This window comes from Apis cerana, linkage group LG12, assembly GCF_029169275.1.
Source record: "Apis cerana isolate GH-2021 linkage group LG12, AcerK_1.0, whole genome shotgun sequence".
NCBI lineage: Eukaryota > Metazoa > Arthropoda > Insecta > Hymenoptera > Apidae > Apis > Apis cerana.
The window spans coordinates 605485-627489 of record NC_083863.1 but is presented as its reverse complement, the minus strand read 5'-3'; the positions used below and the strand labels follow the sequence as shown (position 1 = coordinate 627489).

At 37.0% G+C, this 22005-nt stretch overlaps 1 protein-coding gene across 39 annotated transcripts in view; it reads right to left on the bottom strand.

The window, feature by feature from the left end:
• Window positions 1-166: 166 nt before the first annotated feature.
• LOC108003954 (CUGBP Elav-like family member 4) overlaps window positions 167-22005 on the bottom strand; it is a 540361-nt gene continuing 518522 nt past the window's right edge. For all 39 annotated transcript variants that reach the window (XM_062082767.1, XM_062082753.1, XM_062082792.1 and 36 more), the window contains 2 exons: window positions 19772-19956; window positions 167-19564 (listed from right to left, as the gene is read on the bottom strand). In XM_062082767.1, coding sequence (XP_061938751.1) covers window positions 19829-19956 — 128 coding nt within the window. In that variant the 3' untranslated portion in view covers window positions 167-19564; window positions 19772-19828. The remainder of the gene's footprint in view (window positions 19565-19771; window positions 19957-22005) is intronic.

Below are 22005 nucleotides of genomic sequence, written 5' to 3'. Positions count from 1 at the left end.
TGATCTTACTGAAAAATAAATTAATTTGAAAAAATCATTTTACCAAAATAAAAAAAAAATATTAAAATACATAATAATTTTATAAATATGCCTTTATTACTTTTCAAACGGATAATATAATATTTCCAAGGAATATGTTGAATGGTAATAATAAAAGAGGCTTTCGTTTATTAATAGGAAATAATGTTTATTATACAGTGTACATATTTATTAACTTCATTTATTTTATTTCTGTTATAAATTTTATATTAATAATTGTATTATGCTTTGCCGAGCGACGAATGCCTTGATCAGTGTGCGCTTAATCTATAACAATCTCCGTAAAAAGTATAGAAACTTCTGCTTTTTTTATTTTGTTCGTTTGTTTATTTTCGATTCTTTCCCACCCTTTAATCCACATTTTTTTCCATCAACCCTTCATTCTTCCCCCTAAAACATTGATCACCGTGAGTTTATACCACCAAAGAGTATCGCCAAAATATGTTGCGCTGAAAACGGCATAATCGTTCGGCATATACAAATAATAGTACTGTCGAAGTTAAAGTAATTGGCGGATTATTCATTTTTTTCCTTTGTTCACTTTTGCCAGTTACCCCATTTCGCTCGAAATGGCGCACCGCCGCCTTCGCGCCATCTGTGGTCGCGTTATTATTTTTCTCAAAATTTTCTTTCTCTCGAAATACTTCACCCTAGGATTAGTATCTGTTATCAATTATTTTTATAATATGCGTAATAATATAAATAATGTCGTTAATATAGCTATAATGATTACCGTTTCTTTAATGATAAACTATCTGAATGGTACATTTTCTCTGCTAATGGCCATGTCCTTTATAGCTAATTATGTAGTCTGTATGCGAGCTTCAAGTGGGATAAGGTACGTCGTACACAGAACTTTTCGGCTCGGCGTAGTTTCTTTCTTTCTTTCTTTCTTTCTTTCTTTCTTTCTTTCTTTCTTTTTTTTCTCGTAATTCAACGCAAGAAAGAAACGAAGAGAATTTAACCAAGAAAGAACAAGAAAAGAATTATATTCGACGAATACAGGAACACGTTTGTGGCGCGAGTAAATGCGAACGTCGAGGAACCTTGGTTCGTTTAATCGATTCGTGACACTGTTGTTTCACCGCGATTGATTATTCTTATTTCTTTTTCTCTTTCCATCGAATGCTCGCGTCGATCGCATTCGATTCGCTGATCGAGGAAATTTGAAGAGCGTCCTTCCTGCGAAACGAAATGTGAGAATTCGTGGCTCGTGGCAAAAGTAACCGTTTGCAAATGAAAAAGCGTTACGTTAAAGTTTTGCATGCCGAGGAACGAAAGAAAAAAAGGAACTTTTATCAACGACACGCAAAACTATTTCATCCACGATCCTCGACGAAACGTAGGTTCCCTCGAAGTGCGCTAAAAAATTCTCTCTCTCTCATTCTCTCTCTCCCTCTCGCTCGTTTCCCCATACACTCTCTCCCTTTCTACTTCTCGCACACGTCACCGTGTTCTAGTCTTTGATATATAAATGTACGACGTTAATACATGTCACCCAGATTTTTGTGTCGGTATGTGTGTGTGAAATTTCATTATTATTTTTTGTTTTTTTAATATTATTATTATTATTATTATTATTATTATTATTATTATTATTATTATTATTATTATTATTATTATTATTATTATTATTTGTTCTCGCTTGCTTGAATGTATGTATCTAGCTTCCTAACATAAGTGTTAAGTATAATTATTTTTTTTATTTTATATAATTGTATTAGTTTTTTTTTCTTGTTATAATAATAATAATCATCATTATCATCATCATCATCATCATCATCATCATCATCATCATCATCATCATCATCATCATTATCATCATCATCATCATCATCATCATCATCATCATTATCATCATCATCATCATCATCATCATTATCATCATCATTATCATCATCATCATCATCATCATCATTATCATCATCATCATCATCATCATCATCATCCCATAATAATCATAATCGATAACCATAATAATAGCAATAATAATGTTAACCATCATCACCGTCGTGATCATAATCGCGATGATGCCGTTAATTTGTCATATCGATATACATTACATATTTATATTACACGTTCCTTATGAAAATAATAATCCAAACTGACGTATCTTCCGTTCACGCTGTTCTCCCAAGTTCCACCGATTTCGTGTTCTTCGATCATCCCTTATTAATCAGCCGCCGCCCCTCTTCCTTCCCCTCCTTCCTCATATTTCGCCCATTTCTCGCCCTCTTTCTCATCTTTTTCTTCTTCTTCCTTTCGTACATTTCTCATAGACTTTTACAATAACAATTCTATTTTTTTTTCGCCGGTAGAAACGGCCGAACTGCAACGAGTTCTCGAGGCGGGATGCGATAACGATTAACACCAAATCGCATCGCGATTCGATATAACTTTATTTTACACCGACTTTACACACTTCTCCTGCCGTGAAATAATTAACATTTCGTAACACCACGACCGTCGTCCCCATTTTTCTCAGTTTTTTTTCCTTTTTCCTTTTTTTTTTTTTATTTTTTTTTTCTTTAAAATTTTACCGACAACCCGCCACGGCTACGAAGACAATTTAGAAAGCCGTTACTACTATTTACAACTACGACGAGAATTACTCGCGTTAACCATCCTTTCTTCGCGTTACATTACATTATATATCACCGTATTATAATAATAGCGTTACACCAGACGTACGTCTTCTCTATCTCTCTCTTTCTCTCTCGAGGGAAAAGGAAAATCGTTTAAATCGTCGAATCGTGTCAGAGAAGAAATATGACTTTGTCGCGAAACAATACGTACATCTCGTATATTCCACCGTGCGCCGTGTTTTGTCTTCGAAGCCTCGGCAAGCCGTGTCAACCCTCTCCCGTTTTAATTTTTTTTCATCTCTAAATTATACATTATACATTATCGAAATATTTCTACAACGGCGTGTCCTATCATTGTTCCGCGCATGCCTTCGTAAAATTTGTCGCGTTGATATGCTAAAACACTCCTCCTCCTCTTATCTTATTACCATTATAAATTATTTCTTATATACGTCGCTTCGATTCCCCCGTTTGCCACTTTTCGTTTCTTTTTTTTTTTTCTTTTTCTTTTTCTTTATTTTTTGGCCTCGCCGGCTGATCCAATGATTATTAACTCTTCCCCTTTTATTCCAATATACGCACATTTCACTCACTCGCGTACAATTATATCCGTTCCTTCGTCAAATATAATAATAATAATTTCTCTTCGTCTGTAATCATTAATAATAGCGATCATACGATAAGAATAATAATAAGAATAGTGATGACAATGTTGTAATGTCGAGGATAATAATATTAATCGTAATCAATATATTATGATAGATATAACGATAGAATTATCGTACGATGAAATTGATAAGTTCACTTTTATCATTGTTACGGTTAGCAAGGATTAATACTGTCGCACTTATAATAATAATAAATAGTTGGCGCAAGATTTTATTATTTCTCTCAATCGATTCACGATTAACTCGGGAATTAACTGATTCAATTTCCTCGGTTCAACGCAACAATTGTTTCTAATTTTGATCGCGATATTTCTATAATCGGCGTGAATTAGTATTATTCTTATTCGAGGTATGATCGAAATCGCAAAGAATCACAGTTGTTCAAACAATTCGAATTTAAATCGTGAAATTTCAAACAGAGATTTTCACTCAAGGACAAAATTTCTCTTCGTAAACGTCAGAGGATATATATATAGAATGAAAGTTTTTCGATATCTAGTTTTTACGTTTTGTTGTAACGATTATAACAGAGAAATATTTTCTTTACTTTACAATCTCTCTTCTCATGGAAAAAATCCACGAGGAAGGAAGCATGTACGTCCAGATGCGTCTGACGTTCGCAAGAAGTTTCGTTCTCGAGATGCGATGTACCAGAAGAAAGAAAAAATGACGATTAAAGAAAAAGAAAAAGAAAAAAAAAGTGAAAAGCGGTTTAAACTTGGTTACTTTTTACTTTCGAAAAATTTGATTAATATACAGCGGTTTCTAAGTGAGAATTATTATAGCGGGCATCGAGGGCGAGATTCGTCGTCAAGGGGAAAAAAGAGGAGAGGGCGTTTTCCAAGAGACGTCCCACACGTGCAGCGAACGTTTTCTTATCTCTTTTTTCTCTTCTCTTTTCTTTATTATTTCCATGCACTATATAATTAGTACTTCGCTATGTAGGACATTACTGTGTGCACCAGCATACATATCGCACACCCTGTGCCATGTTGTAATTATTTCTTTTTTTTTCTTTTCTTTCCTTTTATATACAAATTCCCATTCGGGCCCAGGCGGACGTCGACGAATTTTCGGAATCGCCAAGTACCATTCTGGACCATTAAGATTTTTTTCCACCACTTGCGCGGGTGAAAGAGAATTTTTGTAATCCTACTTGGGGCGATCCCGAAGACCTCGAGGTCCGCGCGATACGGCCGGAGGAGAAAAACTCTTGCATTGTATATCGGTGTTTGATTATACTACGCAACGTTTTTGGGCCCCGGATGCGAAAGAACGGCCAGGGCCGCCGATTATAAAATTTTTGTTTATTGTATGTCACCCCGAAATCAACAATAAAACTGATTTCACCCTTTTTTTTTTCTTTTTTTTTTTTTTTTTTTCTTTCTTTTTTACGATCTGTATAATATTATACCCCTTCTCTCTGAAGGCAAGAGGATATTTTCCATTTTGCGTGCGTGCGTGCGCGCGTGTGAACGTGTAAGTGTGTACAAATGTGTGTGTGTGTGTTTACGTGTGTATACCTGCGTGTATTCGATTTATTTTCTTTTCCTTTTGATCCACCTGTACGCGTAATGAAAGTAGCGTAAGTACTTACACGTGTATCTCTCAACTTGTGTTCTCAAACGTGTTCCTTCCTGTTTATTTTTGTATATATGTGTACGCGTACGTGTGTGTGTGTGTGTTTGTGTGTCTTTTCCGTATTATTATTATTATTATTATTTTTTATTTTTTTTTTTTTTCTTTTTTTGTTCAGCGTGTATTTTTACTGGATCCTCCTTCGCACCTCCCCGCGTCAACCCTCAAATTCGTTCCCTATATTTAATATGTAAAAATATACAGGTTAGGTTATAGTCGTAAATACAGTTAAAAAATTCTACATTTTTTTTTTCTTTTTAGCCTCGAGCACGGGATTGCAGTCAAATGTCGCCTTCAAAATGATCCAGCGGTCGGAAAAAAAGCGAAACCTTAACCCGAGAAGAGCGAGTGAAACGTGATGCCTGACATCGCCGATCGGATATCTGCTCGATACATCGGAATATATAATTCTCGCAGTCGTGTATCTCTCGTTCGTTCGCGCGCGCGTTTCCGATCTACGCCGGTAGTGTAGAAACGTTTTTCTCAAAAGCGCTAAAAGCGAATGAATCGAGGTGAAACGATTGGTAAATACCTATTTCTCTCTCTCTCTTATCTCGAAACGAATCGAAAGCCTATCATCGGATGAAATTAATTCGTTACGTATGCTTGAAATTTCATTTCACAGTCTGTGACCATCGAATTGGGATAATTTGTTGTTGTTAGAGGAAGCAATTCAATAGATCACTTTGTTCTTACTTTTCCAATGAAAAAAATTGATTTGGAAATTTTTATTCGAAAATATTTGTTTGATGTAAGGATAAACATTTGAAATTACTTTACTTTGAGAATGATTTATATCTAATAAAAGTAAGATAATAAACAAATATATATATAATATTTCAATGGGATGATGGAATATAATTCGATGGTCAAAGACTGTATTTGTCGTATTTACTTATCAACTTAAACTTCAATTTTGGATATATTTTAATATCATCGATGATAGATCGACAATATTGTCGAGGAGAAGAACTTTTAAAATTCGATCTTGACTAGAAACTTGTTCAAAGTTGTTTCCTCCCTACGGTTTCTAACTAACTAATAAGTAGACGCAAAAACTCTGCAAGTTCTAATTGTACGGTAATCGAGATCTCTGCGAGCGAGTTGTATAAGTCAGTCTCAAAATTAGTTGCACACCTTCGTGGTACGTAGAACTGTTTTATCATTCGACCAACGAACGACAGCTGCTCGATATACGGTACCCTTGTATACGTCGTTTCGTTCTTAAACCTGCCACGATATTTTTGAGAAAGAAGCTAGTGAAATCGATCTATAATAATTAATACAAAGATCGCTGCGCGCTCTAATCACGTTCGATTATTCTTCTTTCCTTCATCTTCTTCTTCTTCTTCTTCTTCTTCTTCTTCTTCTTTTTTCTTCTTCTTTTTCATCTTTGCAGCCATTAAAAAACTATCAGGCAAACACGTAACGAAATTCTATATTTTTTTTTTCTGGACGGTACGTTCTGGGCGTGACTATTCTCTCCTTTCCTTAGGCAGTTGCTAACTCTCTTAACTATTTTACACGTATCTCTGGCAACTGTCGTTTATCCATTTAAAAAACATTGAACAAACGTCTGCAACGATAATATTCAACGCGTCTCAATCCCTCGTTCGGTGGTTTCGTTTTCGAAAGTGAAATTTACTCGTTTTCCGCCAACAGAATTTTTCAAATAGTTTTCTTTATGATATTTCTTTTGTTTTCCGCTCTTTTTTTTATAGCTTCGATTAACTCAAAATGACATAGAAAGAAGGTAATTTTAAGGTAGTAAAATATTTGATGTAAAACAAAATGGATCTCTATCCATGAATATAAAATGGAAAACTCGTCCAACTTGTTTTTAAACCGAAATCTTTCTTAAAAGTATTCGATCAAATAATTTACAGTACAAAATTTATCTATTTTTACATATATACACACTATACTTCGTCCAAAGAATTTTATCGTTTTTCAAAATAAAAGTTTCGTTATTCGTTCGTGGATGAAATTTTTATCGAAGAGAAAGCTTTTTCAACGACGAAAAACAGTTACTGCGAGATTCAAACGCGAGTCGATGCCCCAAGTACGCTTTGAGAATTTATTTCGTCCGGTGATTTGAACGCGATTCGCTATCGTTTCGTGCGAAAGAGCCACTTGTTAGCCAACTGTTGCATTCTGAGCAGGCGCCGAAGGGGCACATTATAATTTGTCAGAATCGAGCCACTCCCCCATCAACTTTCCTCTTCTATTAAATTCACGTGAAAAAAGAAGTAAAAAAAAATTTTTTTAAATTTTAAAAAAATCTAAAGGAGATGTATTATCTTTTAGTTGAAAGGAAAAAGATTTATAGAGATAATGCTATTATTGAGAAGATATATTTATTAATACGAAGTGTGCTAAGGAAATAAGGAGATTTAATTTTCTTGCTTCCGTAAGTAATAATGATTCGCGATAATTTCATTTTCCGTCAACAATTGAACGAATTTTATTCAAGCAATAAAACTGGTTTTCATATTAAAATTTAGAATAGGAGTGTTAACATTTAAAGTTGGAAAATTAACGAAAAGCCTCGTACAATTTCAACAATTTCCAAGTCATTTCAGTCGTTTGTAAATGTATCTGAAGAATATTATTTTTAAACATTTCGTTTTTATAATTGATTCGAAACGAAAAAAATTAATTCTCGCCTTATAATTTCTTGACACACCTCGTTCTTACTTATTGACAAAAATTCTCTCTAATATTTCTAATATTGTCACGCTTGTAATATTCGATTTCGGTTAAAAGTGAAAATTGATTTGGAAGATTCATCGTTGGCACAATATTGTATCTCGTAAAGGTTGGAACAAGGACTACTTTACTACTTTTCCATTTTTCCCAACACATTTCGTATGCATTTGAACAATTATTTCATCGATTGTATCATTCCAATTCAAAAAACTTGAAAATGGAAAAATGAATTGATAATTGGAAAATATAAACGAATAAAAATTACCTCGTCACGTGATATCCTATTCTAAACTACCTTTTTTTGATTTTTAATTAAAATCAATAAATAAAAATAAATATAAATCCATACATATATATATATATCTTATGAAAATGGCGCGATACGAAATGTATTAAAATGTCACTAGAAACATCAAAGTGTCCTCGATTTGCGATAATTATATTATGCCCCTATATTCTATCAAAAAAAAAAAAAAAGAAAAACACGATTGCTCGAATCTCGAAAAATTCGCGAAACTGCGTGTCGCGAACGCTGTGATCGATAGCGTCTCGATTATCGATGCATATGAATGATACGACCACAACAGGTGTCCAATACGATAAAAGGTAAAAGCGAAAAATAGGAGAAGCTTTTTCAAAAACGATGACGAGACTAATATCCGGATCGTGTCGTAAAAATCGAGGCAAAGGATCGAGCACCATCACAAAAAGTGACTCGAAAGTTTCACTGTTGCCCTGAAAATTTGTTTTTCATGCTTGTTGAGATCCATCGTAATTCCAAGTTAAATGTCTCGGTAACTAACCCGCGCGTGGCTTCTTATAAGAAGTATGCTTTCTGTTTACATTTAATTTTAGAGTCGACTTTCAATCATTATATACGCGTATGTGTATATATATATATATATGTGTGTATATATATATATATATATATATATATATATTTATATAATATATTTTTTTTTATTTCGTATATATATATATATATTATTTCGATCTTACGCCCTAGGAGTTAGAGTTAAAAACTTATCGTTTGGCGATTAATTATTTAAAATATGTTCTGTCTGTTAATAACTTTTTAGTGTTCTTTTTTTTTTTTCTTTTTCGCTCTTTCTCTTCCTTTCTCTCCCACCCTTTCTCACGATCACCTGTCACTCGACCCATCTCAACGTGTTTATTTATTTATTTCCTAAATTCAATCATTATTACGCGCGCGATATATAATATTTATATCTTTCCACCATACCACGGCACTATACAGAGTGCATTTTTCTCCACGTGTGTCTCTCCCCAGCCTCCTCCCCTGGTATAAGTGATTATAGTGTATACTTTTTATTATATACTTATTATTTTTTTTTTTTGTTTATAACCTTACGTGTTAGCGATAACCAGTTAGTAATTGTTTATGCATATCATCATTTCGCTTATACGCATAGATGGCACGCTATATAAAACTATGCTATATGCAAATTTTTCATCTTCGATCAAACTTCTCTAATTTTTTAAACGTTCGCGCGAGACTCGTCGCTCGTACACGCGCACACGCGACCCTTTCCTTTTGCACACACTACTACATAATAATCACCCGCGATCACCTACCGACACGTGGTGCACGCGTGTGCCCCGTATACGCGCACCTCGGATCTCGCTCTTGTTGTCCGCGTCTTTTTTTTTTCCCTTTTTTTTTTTTTTTTTTATTTTTCTTTTTTCCTAAATCTTCCACGCGCCCCTCGCGGCAACCGATCGTGCCACGCTCCTCTACCCCGTTCTATATTTCCGCTAATTGGTGGTCTAATTACTTTCTAAAATTCAATTCATTTGTAAGCGACTCCCTAAGGGTCGATTCGTGACGTGCAGCCATTCGATATACGTCGTTGTCGCATCAGTCGGGTGTTGTCGGCCCGCGAATCTTTGCCCGGCCACACCGTTTCCGATCGCTCGATTTCCCTCGATCGTTCGCGGCGAGCGTCCGGCGAAAAGAAAATTTCCACGGCCACCCCGAATTTCCTAAGGAAGATGTCGTGGTGTCCGAAAATTCGTTCGGAAAATCGTTCGTGGCCGATCTTCCCATTTCCCCCCCCTTCCCATCATGATTTTCTTTCAACGATACTCCTCTCTGTCGATGCTAAATTGCCCGCGCGAGGAACGGAAAGAAAAGACTGATCTTTTGATTTGATTTCTCTCTCTCTCTCTCTCTCACTCTCGCTCGCTCTCGCTCTCGCTCTCTCTCACAACACGATCACCGACTCAACCGACGTCACGAATCGACGATTCGTAACGTGCCGAATTTTTTTTCGTCCTAATGATTCGTGTGTACAACACACTGTTTGTCGATTATTTAATTATCTTTCTGTTATTTTTATTATTATTATTATTATTATTATTATTATTATTTAATTCCTCTTTTCACCCTTACATCTGCAAGGTATATATATATATGTATATATACTGTGTGTGTGACACGACGTTCCGATCGCGGTTGGTCTCGAATATCGACACATCGAGTCCCTTGAACGAAAGAAAAGAAAGACATTTTGATGTCTCGAAACGAAATCATCAACTCGTCAATCAACATCGATCGCGCGTTCCTCAACGTCTACACGTCTACAGTGATGTGTACAAGAGCGTTATTTTTTTTTTCTTTTTTTTTTTTTTTTCAACTTTTCCCGAGCAGTAGACCGAGACGCACATTTTTGTTTCTACTCTCCCCGATCTTGTAACCTCGAGAACACACTCGCCAAACCGGAATTCGCAGAAGAACGAACAACAGAATTTCTCGACGATCAAAAGCCAACTGTACAACGACATTAAAGGGAAGATCCACTCGTTCTTGAAGATGCCTACATTTCTACAACCCCGTTTATTCCCAACTTGATGATCAATGGTACATAGGTACACGTAAATCGTTGAGATATGATCGAAGGGAAAAGGGCGATTGCCTGATCAAACGTTCCAGATTTTCTGCATCTTTAATTCCGTCGTTTCGCACAGGAGGAAGAAGACTCTTTGCGTTGCTTCTGATCGCGCACGATCGAGAAAGAAAGACTCGGCGACTGTTTTTTTAAGCTCGGTAAATGTGGATCATTGCGAGTTTCTTCGCGTGTGTTCTCTCCAGACAGATATATCCCATCCGCACGGCAAAAAGCCTTATTCTTCTTCTGCACGCTTCCTTGATTCCGTACGTCGTTGGTCCAAGACGGGTATCGTGAAATTATATCTCCGGATGTAAAAAAAAAAAGTATGGAACTGAAGAAATTGCGAAATTTATATCCCTCGTCGCGATATATATATATATATTTTTCTTTGCGCTATCTAAATAAGTTTTCTTTTTTTTCTTTTTCTTTCTTTCTTTCTTTCTTTCTTTCTTTCTTTCTTTCTTTTTGTCCTCTTTGTATTCGCCTAAGAAAATTTTACTCTTGCATACCGAACGGCAGAACTAGGAAACGCTTGTTGTTTCGTGTCAGAAAGTATGATTGGTCCCGGATAGTCGATCGAAATGTGGCCGGGTAAATATACAAGATTACACACGTGTGATTTGTATTTCGTTTATATATATATATATTTTTTTTTCTCTCTTCTTTTTCCCCCCTTTTTTCTTTTTTTTTCTTCTTTTCTTTCTCTTTACTTTTTTTTTTTTTTCTTTTTAATTCTCTGTACCTACAACGCTCGAACAAATGTCCTAAGTAATTTTGGATGACCAACGACTACAACAATCGATGTGTCCGATCCTAAACATTAATACAGTCGCAATGAAAAGACATCGATTTGGTACGTTTAGAAAAAACCGAATTTTATTTGTTTTCTTCGCATTGTTCTCGCGATAACGCATAAGCGTACCTGAAGGAATTGACATCGGTCGGCTTGAACTTGTCTGAAATAACGCCGATTTTTTACTTTTTTATTTAATTAAATGTTCCTTTTTTTTTTCTTTTTTTCTTTTTTTCTTTTAATTCTTCTTCTTCTTCTTCGATTTATCATTAAGTAACTGCGAATCTATTTTTTTTTTTTAAGTACAATTCTCAACTAATTCACTAATTTGCTCCACTTCTTAATCTGGCGTACGCGCGCGCGCATGAGAATGTTTATCCTTTTTTCGAGAAAGCAATCTTATTAATAACTCGTCTTATTAATCGGGTGGACTTGATGCAAAGAAACCGAGGTGGTGTACAGAAAAGGAAAGGAAGAACGAGCTTGTGACTCGCCTGACGCTTCTTCGATGATTTTGATGTTTCGCGTGCCGCTGCTCCTCTCTCTTGTTATCCATTTCGAGAAAACGATATATTTTTATCCTCGAGAAAAAAAGTTATCCTTTTGTGCGGGAATTGAACGCGATTCAACGTAACTTAATGAAAACAATCGTTACCGTTATACGTCCCTTGCATATATTTTCGATATTAAGAAATTGCCCTAATCGAATAAATAATAATAGATAAAAGGAGCAGAGAGTGGCAGTGCACAATAATCGCATCAAAAATAACGACGATGATGATCATGAAAAATCCTGTCCACAAATTGTCGAGTGTTGAATAAATCGCGCTTATAAAGCCTACGACGAGATCTATCTAATTTAATATTCATACGTGTTAAAGATAATACGATTAAGTGAATGCTTAGCCCCGCTCGCCTCTCGTGTTATACAACGTGTCGTATATCGTAGCTCGCGTGAATTTTACGTACATATCGAATGCGTATGGCGACCATACCTGCTGTTCACGTGATAACATGCGTCGAGTGTGCTTTTTAACGGTGTACGTAAGCGGGTAGCTATGGATTCTCTCTCTCTCTCTCTCTCTCTCTCTGCCTTTCTCTCTGCGTGTACGTGTGTGCGTGTGTATATGTATCGCGCGTGTGCAAGTAATCGAACGTGAATCGTCGTGTGTTATTTTTTATTTTGTTGCTAGTTTACAAGTTATGCAAATAATTGCAAAAACATACCCTGTTTCCTAGTATCACCGACACCACGGCTACCGGATATCAGGTCGCGGCGCGCGTGACTTGAATCCAATTGTAATTTTCCACGTAAAATTTCGGATCGATGAACGCGGTATAGCAGTGTCGAGAGGGTTTGATAATTTTAGCTGTGTTGTTCATCTTTGTTGTGCGAGTAAATTTGGTGATGGTAAATTCTAGTAAATGTTTAGTATAATGTGGTGTTGTTTGGAATCGTTATTTATTTGGTTAAAGTTTGGTATGTATATATATTTATATATATATATATGTGTGTGTGAGTGTGTGTATATATATATTCGAGAATGAAGGATATATTTCCGTTTCCGTTTTCCTATCGAATATATTCGTGTCCCCGTTTGGCTGTAACCGTAAAAATTCCAAGAAATTCCCCCACCAGTTGGAAAGAGTAGACAATACCCGACCCATCTCTCTTCCTTCGTTTCGCTTCCCTCGTTCCTCGAAGAGCTTTCCGTGGAATTTTTATGGCTGACGATGCTATTGGACAACGACGACCACGAGTATCGATTTTATATTTTTAGAAAAATTTCAGCGACGGACTAGGCGACTCGAGAATATTCTTTTCTTTTTTCTTTCTATTTATTTACTTATTTATTTAAAAAGAGAATTCTTAGAGATTCCGGCGTCGAACTGAGATTCGGTACAAAATTCGATACCCGAGTGCGTCGTCAGGACGCTTGAATTTTTTTCCCGAGTAGAATTCGGAACGTTAATTAGCGAGCAGCGAATTCGTCTCAGCGTTACATCACGTCATTGTAAAAATAAATTCGAAGCTGATCCTCACAGATTAACTATTATCGTTATTTTCTTCTTTTTCTTACAGCTAAGAATATTCTCTCTCTCTCTCTTTCTCTCTCTTTCGTACATTCATCCATACGCGCACACACACTCTCTCTCTTTCTCTCTCTCTCTTTCTTACTTCTTTCTTAAGTCTCATATTTATTCCATAGCAAGATGCATACTACTTCGGTTGTAGCAAAAACTTTGTTGGATAAAATAGTTGTATTTGTTTTCGGTTTTGTTTACAATTTTCGTTTACCTTCGTATATATACATTTATATGTATATGTGTACATTAATATTTATATGAATTTATAGCTATTATTATGGTATTTTCTTTTTTTTTTTTATTAGGGTAGGTTGAGTACCTTGATATTCACTATTTTATGTACCGTTTAAACATTAAAAAGCTTAGATCGTAGTGATATTATCAATTGGTACTTGCCGTACAAGCTTTTTCTTTTTCTTTCTTTTCTTCCTCTTTCTTCTTTTTTACTTACTAAACGTGTCTTTCCCTTTCCTGTATATCTCTTCCTTTGTGTGTCGTGTTGGCGCGCATGCGCATGAATCTACGCTTTGTGTCTGGTGTATGTGTAGTATGTGTGTATATGTATGGTGTGTATGTGTGCGCGTGTCTCTATTCTCGATCACTTTGGCGGTTCTAATGTCCCAATGTTCTTCCTCTACTACGTTGCATCGTACTACGTGTATAAACTCAAACCATATTGTCTCACTTGGAACTAAAAATAATACCTTTGACCCGTTTGAACGCTTATTATACGCGATTGTAAATCCGATTAGCAATCATTAATAAAGTAAACCGAATCGAGGAGAAGGAGAAGTGAAAAGGCGAGGACATCGCGAACTGTCCAACGGAAAAGAACGACTGAAATTCGATAAATTTTCATATTTCGAGAACTTAATAACACGAAACGGATGCTCGTCGATGTTAATAATACTCCAAACGAGAAACGAACGAATAATAGGGGCCTCGTGTCCGTGGTATACGCGTACTACTAATAGCGACGACACTAATAGCCAGTGTACTATCTCGAAAATGGAATGCGTTGATTCGATTTGAGCGGAGAGATCGACTGGACCGATCTGCCGCGAGAATAGGAAACTCGTATCTAGCTACGAGGTCTAATCCGCTCAGCTTGTCCCCTAATCGTCTTTGCCGGACGCGTACCGGGAGATGCCGCGCACAATGCAATGAGAAATGAAACGTTCGTCTGCAGACTGGCACGGCCCGCAGGCCTTTCTATCTCTCTCTATCTCTGTCTCTCTCCGTCTCGCGTGTCAACCCATCGAGCGAATGAAGACAGACGCGCGCTGTTGATGCACGCGTCTCCTAATTATGTTTACGCTCGTGATTCGATCAACGCCGTGCTCAGAGGGCGTTCAGATCGCGATTGCTCTTACTGGTCTGTGATTGGACCTCGGATTGGCAAACATACGGTCGCGTTAATTCGTGCGTTTCCTTCTCTTACATATTTACCATTTGCCTTCATTGAACACATATTTCGGATAGTTTGTTTAGCAAATTTGATTTGTGATCAGCCGTATCTCTCTGTTACACGCCATTTCTCCTCTTCGGTTTCAGCGTTTTAGCCCCGAAGTCGAAGGAAGGACCAGATCTCGAGCGTAACGTTTCCTTCGTCTCGTTCATTCGCGTTTCTTCCATCTCTTTCGGTCCACGTCTCGGCAAAGATTTCTCTCTCTTTTCTTTTCTCTTTTTTTTTCCTCTTCTTTTTTTTTCGATGGCGTTATTTCAGCGAATCTATACGCCCGCTCCCTCGATACATCAGTCTATACATATATACATACATATATATTATATGCGTGTATATATAGAAAATATATATTTATATATATATGCTTCTAGACGAATTTTCAGCATTCCTAAACTGACAAGAATATATATACGTGTATGTGTATATATATATACACGTGTATATATATATGTATATATACGTGTATATATATATACACGTTTATCGCGTAGTATAAATTATGTATACGTCTTACAAAGTATTGTTGTCACTATTATTATTGTTGTTATTTTTGTATTATTAATATTACTATTACTGTTATTCATTAATTGGTTTTTTTTAAATATATATATATATATATATAGGTATAATAATATTTCATCAATAACTAGCAAGTCGTTTGGGCTTTCCATCGGAGGGGAGAAATTTATAGCGCGCCCCTCCTTTTATTTCCTTAATTTTTCTTCTCTTAGTCTCGCGAGTAATTACTTGTACGCGCCACCACGTTCACGTACACGTGAACCACGTACACGTATGTACCACGATAGTTTTTTCTTTTTACATTAATTATATCTTGCGGTTGCGTGTATGTATGTACGTATGTATAAGTGAAGTTAGCAAGTGAATAAGTGTCTCTTGCAATGATTCATTCGTTTTGTGTGCCAAGTGTGTACGCAACAGGCAACGTATCGTACGAACAGGTGGAAAAGTAAAGAGAAGGGCGTTGCCTGCCCCTATAAACTATAAATACATTATTTATACGTATATTATATATAAATATATAAATAAATATATACGTCCGTACAATGTGCATATACGTGTATATTCGTATATTCGTTTATACATTTATATATGTATTTATATATGTATATATATATATTTTTTTTTCTTGTAGCATTTGTTATATTTATTTAAATAGCGTATAAATTTGAGATAGCTTTTAGTCGTGTCATAAATTGCGCCAGACTAGAGCCGGTCCTCCCATTCCCTGTCCTTCGAAATAATAATTTACTCCATGTTGATTTAGCTAAACTATATAATAATTTACTAAGTTTCTAGTTTTACCTTCTTCGGTCAATATGTATATATATATATATATTCATTTCATTTATATTTCATATTTATAATATTTATATTTATATATATATATATATATATACTCCTTCTTCGATAATTCATATTTATATATTTATATATAGAATAGTTGTTGGTACTTTGGTTGATTATTTTTCGCTAGATCAGAGTTTTCTTCTCCGTTCCATCGCTCGCCTGCACTAGTTTCCTCTCTCTCTCTCTAACGTACTTTGCGCATTTTTTCGTTCTGTTCACCCTCTCTTTTCCACCTCTTATCCTCCATTTTCGTTCTGAATCGTATGAATGAAGCGCGAAACTCTTTTTTTTTTTCTTTTTTCTTCTTAATTCGACCGGGCATCGCTCGTTAAATGTCCAAATGTTTTATTTATTTTCGTGCTTAAAAAAATATTCACAATGTGTACCGTCCGTTGCCATTTCACATCAGGGTAGGCACAAATTCTATGATAACTCGTGTAACAACTTAAGTACGTGTCGCGTGTCTCCCTTTGCGGATGAATCCTATTCAAAGAAAAAAAACGAAAAAAATTTCTCTAACTGTCATCGTTGTCTCTTGAAACGAGATTAAACGAATCGCGATGATAACAAGCTACTCTAACTCTTAACGAAAACAAACGAGGAACAATAGGATAAGTTCATAAACACAACCACAAGCGTCTCGCGAACAGATCTTGACGATGAATACGTATTCATTGTATACAGGAAATAAATTACGAATTACGCAAGACGCTACGTTCGATCGTGACGATTTCTCAGGAACAACGTACTTTGGTAAAGTAAACAAAAAAAGTAAAATAGAATAGAATAGAATAGAATAAAATAAACGAATTAGTCTAGAAAAATGAAATTGCACTTGATCTCGAGTTCCTTCGAGACCTTCGAAAGATAATATAAAATAGTTTATCCTAAGTTTTAAATAGTCACTTTGGTTTTGGTTTCACGCGAATATTAAATAAATATCTTATATCGGAACGAAATAATATAATCGAATTCTAATGCAAAGTATATATATATATGTATAAAAATGACTAGACACAGACTAGGTAGAATAAAAATTAAAGTATAAAGCTCTTCGAAAGCCTAAGTTCAATTCTGTTTAAACGATTCTATACTATTTCCTTCTCCCCTATCTCTCCTCTACGTCGTACGGGTAGAAACGATTTCTCTTTCTTTCAACCCCCTTTTGGTTACTCCTTCTTTTTCTTTTTTTTTCTTTCGTTTGGATAATCACAGCCTGGTTGACATTTCTCGGGCGATGCGTCGGTCAAACGACAAAACGATTTCGTCATTTTTTCGAATGATCGAGCCGTGAGAATGGACAACGACAGGAATCCCGGATCTGTGTGAATTCGAGTTAGCGATCGAACGATCCCTCCTTACAAAAGGAATCCCCGATGGGTGATATACGTAAGTTTCGGCCGGAAATTTTTCCCCTTCCTTTTTCTTTCTCGCTTAACGATAAAATCGTACTTAACGATCGATAATAATAAGGATGATGAATCAAGGGGGGGTAGTAATTGTAATAAATATTCGACGGTTGATGGGTGATTAAACGAGCGCCGTGGCGCGGACGACCGGACTTCGAAATGACACACTCTTTGACACGGCACTAACGATCCCTTGAAATTCTCTCACGTGTATATATATAAAACCTACGGCGTATGCGACGAATTCTTATAAACATAAGAAGAACCGATAAGAAGAACCCGCGAGTTTTGGGGTCGGCACTGATTCCATGATTCTCGTATCGGTTAATATATATATATACGTGTATGCGTGTTAATCTGTGTGTGTACATGTACGAGTGTGTACGATGTGTATTGTAAATGCGCGCGTGTATGTGTATGTATGTGTGTGTGTGTGTGGGTAATAGTAATAGTAGTAATAGTAGTAGTAGTATTAGTAGTAGTAGTTTTCATTTTAGAAATTCTTTTTTTTTTCTTTTTTTTCTTTTTTTTTTCGTTTTCGTTTTCGTTTTCTTTTTTTTAAAGACGTTGCGTGAGACGAGCACCCTGTATACGTGATTGACAAATTTGCGTTAGGAGAGACCGCGTCGGTCCTTTCCACGGAACACCACTAAGTATCGTAAGAAACGATCCTAACGACCTTCCTATCCGCGATAATATTAACGCGATGATCACTTTGTTCGACGAAAAACCGAAAAATCCTAAATCCGGATATTCGACGGTTTTGTTGTATCTTTGGTTGGTTGTTGGAAATAAAAAAATTGGCAAAGTTTGTGTCCTCTTCTCTAAAAAAGGCGATACAACGAATTCAACCGATACACACTGGACTCGTGTTTTCCCTAGAGAGAATCTCTGAATAGGTACTTTCTTTCGTATTCTATGGGTCGAATCGCGGTAATAGTTAACTTTTTTTTTTTTTTTTAAACAGTCGGTCGGCTACAATCGCCATGCCGCTTCGTCAGGAACTAAGAGTTTTATTTTTTTTCTTTTCTTCTTCTTCTTCTTCTTCCTCTTCTACTTCTTCTTCTTCTTCTTCTCATATCTTCTTTGGTTTACCGTTTACCTGGAAAGTCGCCCGCACTTGAACGTTTTTCCCATCACGTGATTTATCAAACTATTTAAGAGTTAGCGTGTCGTCGGAACGATAAAACCTGGTCGAGAGGCTCTTAAAGGCTCCCGTTTAATTTCTACTTGTCCCGGATGATCGGATGATAAAACTCGTTACGTTAGGACGACGACGACGACGACGATTCGACGGTTGTCGAAGTCGTCGTCGTCGAGAAGAAACGCGTATCGAAAGATTTTTTTTTTTTTCTTTTTGCTCCGTTATTCCGATACGGGTTCTCACTTTGGCAGTAGGGATCGAGAGTGAAGAACGGAAAAATATGTATAAAATATAATAAGATGTAGGAAAATAGAAAGAAGAGGATGAGAAAGATCGACGCGTGTTCCGTTCTTTTTTTTTTTTTTTTTGTTTTTTCTTTTGTTTAGTAAAAGGATTAATCGTATCCGAGCATCCGAGAGCGTTCGTTTTGTTCGAAGCGTGAATCCTACTCTCGCGTTTCTTCCCCCCCCACCCCTTTCTTTCTTTCCCTTTCTTTTCTTTTCGCCTTTCTCTCGGACTGGGTTCAGCGCTGGACATCCAATGTGTTCTCATTAGCGTTATCAGCCTCTTCGTCCTCGCCGCGTGGCTGCCGGCGAAGTCAATCTACTGACTTCTAATTGTTATCCTCTAATTAATTTATCTAACTAGTATACTAGGTTATTATAGTGGAGAGCGTTGTAACGGTGATTCAAACTCATCACTTCTGATCGTCGAGCGTTCAATAAGCCCGTGTTCTTGTACGACATCTGAAATTAGAAATGTTCGATTCCGTTTAATTCGTGCGAGATTGAAAGGAGGAGAGAGGGAAGGAGAGGGAAGAGGAGAACTACGAACAATATTTCCACGATTGCTCGAACGTGGGAACGGCTTTATTTTTATCTCCCTCTTTTTTATATATCTTCGAATACGCGAGGATTGTTCTTCTCCTTTTCTTCGTCACTCTGGAAACTTACTCTGTGGGTTATGATGTAGGGTGCGTATCGTCCAGTTTCTCTAAGCTAGGACTTTGGTTAGTATGGCCGGCTTGCGTCCTTGGGCCTCTTTAACTGGACTTTTAAACGCTTCATCCCTATCTGGAAGCCATTCATCGCTTGAATTGCTGTCTGCGCACTCGCTGGATTGTCGAACGACACGAAACCTGAAAGAATCGGAAACGATAAATTTTCCTGATCGACGAAATAATTAGATTAAGGGGATTTGTGTCCCGATCGCTGCGAGTAAGCAAGTGAAATATCTTTCGGATAAATTGCTCTCGATCGATTCTTTTTCTACGCGGTTTCCTCAACTCTTGGAGAAAGGATCCAACCCTTAGAAAGACAGAAAGAAATCCAAGAAATATTCCCCGACTTTACGATGAAAACGGGAAGTTGAATATCGACACCTGGGGGCATCGGGATTATCGCAAAGGGCCTGGTAACCAGTGATTTAGATTAGCTGATTCGCCGCGAGGAATAAAAAGTTTTCTGCCGGGGGGAGGGGGGATCCCGGTACCATCCAAGTTTTATCGAGAATAAGAGAAAGGGGGAGGAAGAAGGTGGACGATAAGCTCTTAACAACAGAAGCGCCACTGAAAGGTCATCAGGGCCCTCCCAGTTTAAGCCAATTTTGACCATTAGCCCCGATCCAATTTTAGTTTTGCCATCATGGCGGCCTATTGCCTGACCAATCGCGGCTCCTCATCGCTCGACGGCCACCGCTTTTACCCAGAGTTCGTAAATTACTTTTACTAGGTGACTGAAGAGGCTTTACCTCCCTCCCCCTCGCCCATGGAAAAGAATTCCTTCCCTCCTCGCGCAGTGCTCCTCCTCCTCCTCCCTTCTTTATTCCAATTTCAAGCGAATAATCGTAATTTCGGTCCGATAATTTTTGCAAAAACGCGAATCTACCCTCGCGTCGTAAATATTTCTTTCAATCAAATTCGATCGAACGTATGGACGTTGTCTTTCGTAGTACGGTTGCATTTATTTTCATCTGTATTGCGTCCGTTCGTGCAGTGATCACGTTCTGGTCAGGCAAGGAAGTAATGGACGAGGAACATGGAGATCGAACAAATTTCCGATCGATCCAGGAAGGATATATCTCCGATACGAACGATTTTCTGTCCATCGTCCGTGAAGAAAAGTGTAATCCCGCGCACTTTATCTCGCTATTTTGACAATTCTTTTTTTCATCGTTCGTTATTACAACTTTTTCCCGGGGAAAATTGACGGCAGAGTCGATTTCAAAGTGTAGGAGGGCCCAGGAGCGAACGATACGCGCACTTTGGGCGTCCCTCTTTTCATCCACGTTTTCGATAATTACACGGGGAAAGGCGCGCATAACGAAACCGGGGATATAAAGAACAGCATCCTTTCAACGGATGAAATTCATCCGACTGTATCTGTCGCGATAATCGGCACCGATATAGGCAGAAAAATATTAATCGCGCTAGTTACGAATGAATAGGCTAAGAAGAATATATCAGGGAATATATCCGTCCAATTATCCGCACTCATATTTGCGCATTCATTCCGGCTGCACGATTAATCAAAGCTGTCGTTGCTGTAGCTTTTTCAGGTCTTCCTTTTGTCCCGATCCCTTCCGATTTAACCAAAAGGACCACCTAGTTTCATTTGAGTCGAGTCACAATCGGACGAGTATTCACTTTTAATAAAAAAAAAAAAAAAAAAAGAAAGAAAGAAGCAGTCGCGGTTCATCAAGTTGTAAAATCGAGAATAATCTCTCGTGCTCGACGAGTTGAATATTTTACGTATGAAAGGATACAATTTTCGAATTCTAAAAGATTTCGATAATTCATTTTTTTCTTTTTCTTTTTTTTTTTTTACCTTTACTGCATAGAGAACGGACATATATAGATTCGAGATTTTTCGATAATCGAAAGGATTAATTCAAGCTTTGCCGTTCGTTTCGATTTTCTATTTTATTTTGGCTCGAAGATACGCTCGAAAGAATTTTCAACGATTTTGAGAAAGACGCACGCCTATTTTCTTTGTTGTTTTGGATGACGAGCGAGGAAGGTTCGAATCGACGTTTAATTCCATCGAGTAATTATACAAATACGTGGCAAGGGAAATAACGAATCAGGGAAGCGAGAATTTTCATCCTCGAACCGATCGGGTTCACCACCACTTTCTCGGAGAATCTCTCCGAGTCTTTAGCCTCTTCCTACCTGTCGTCAACGGCCATT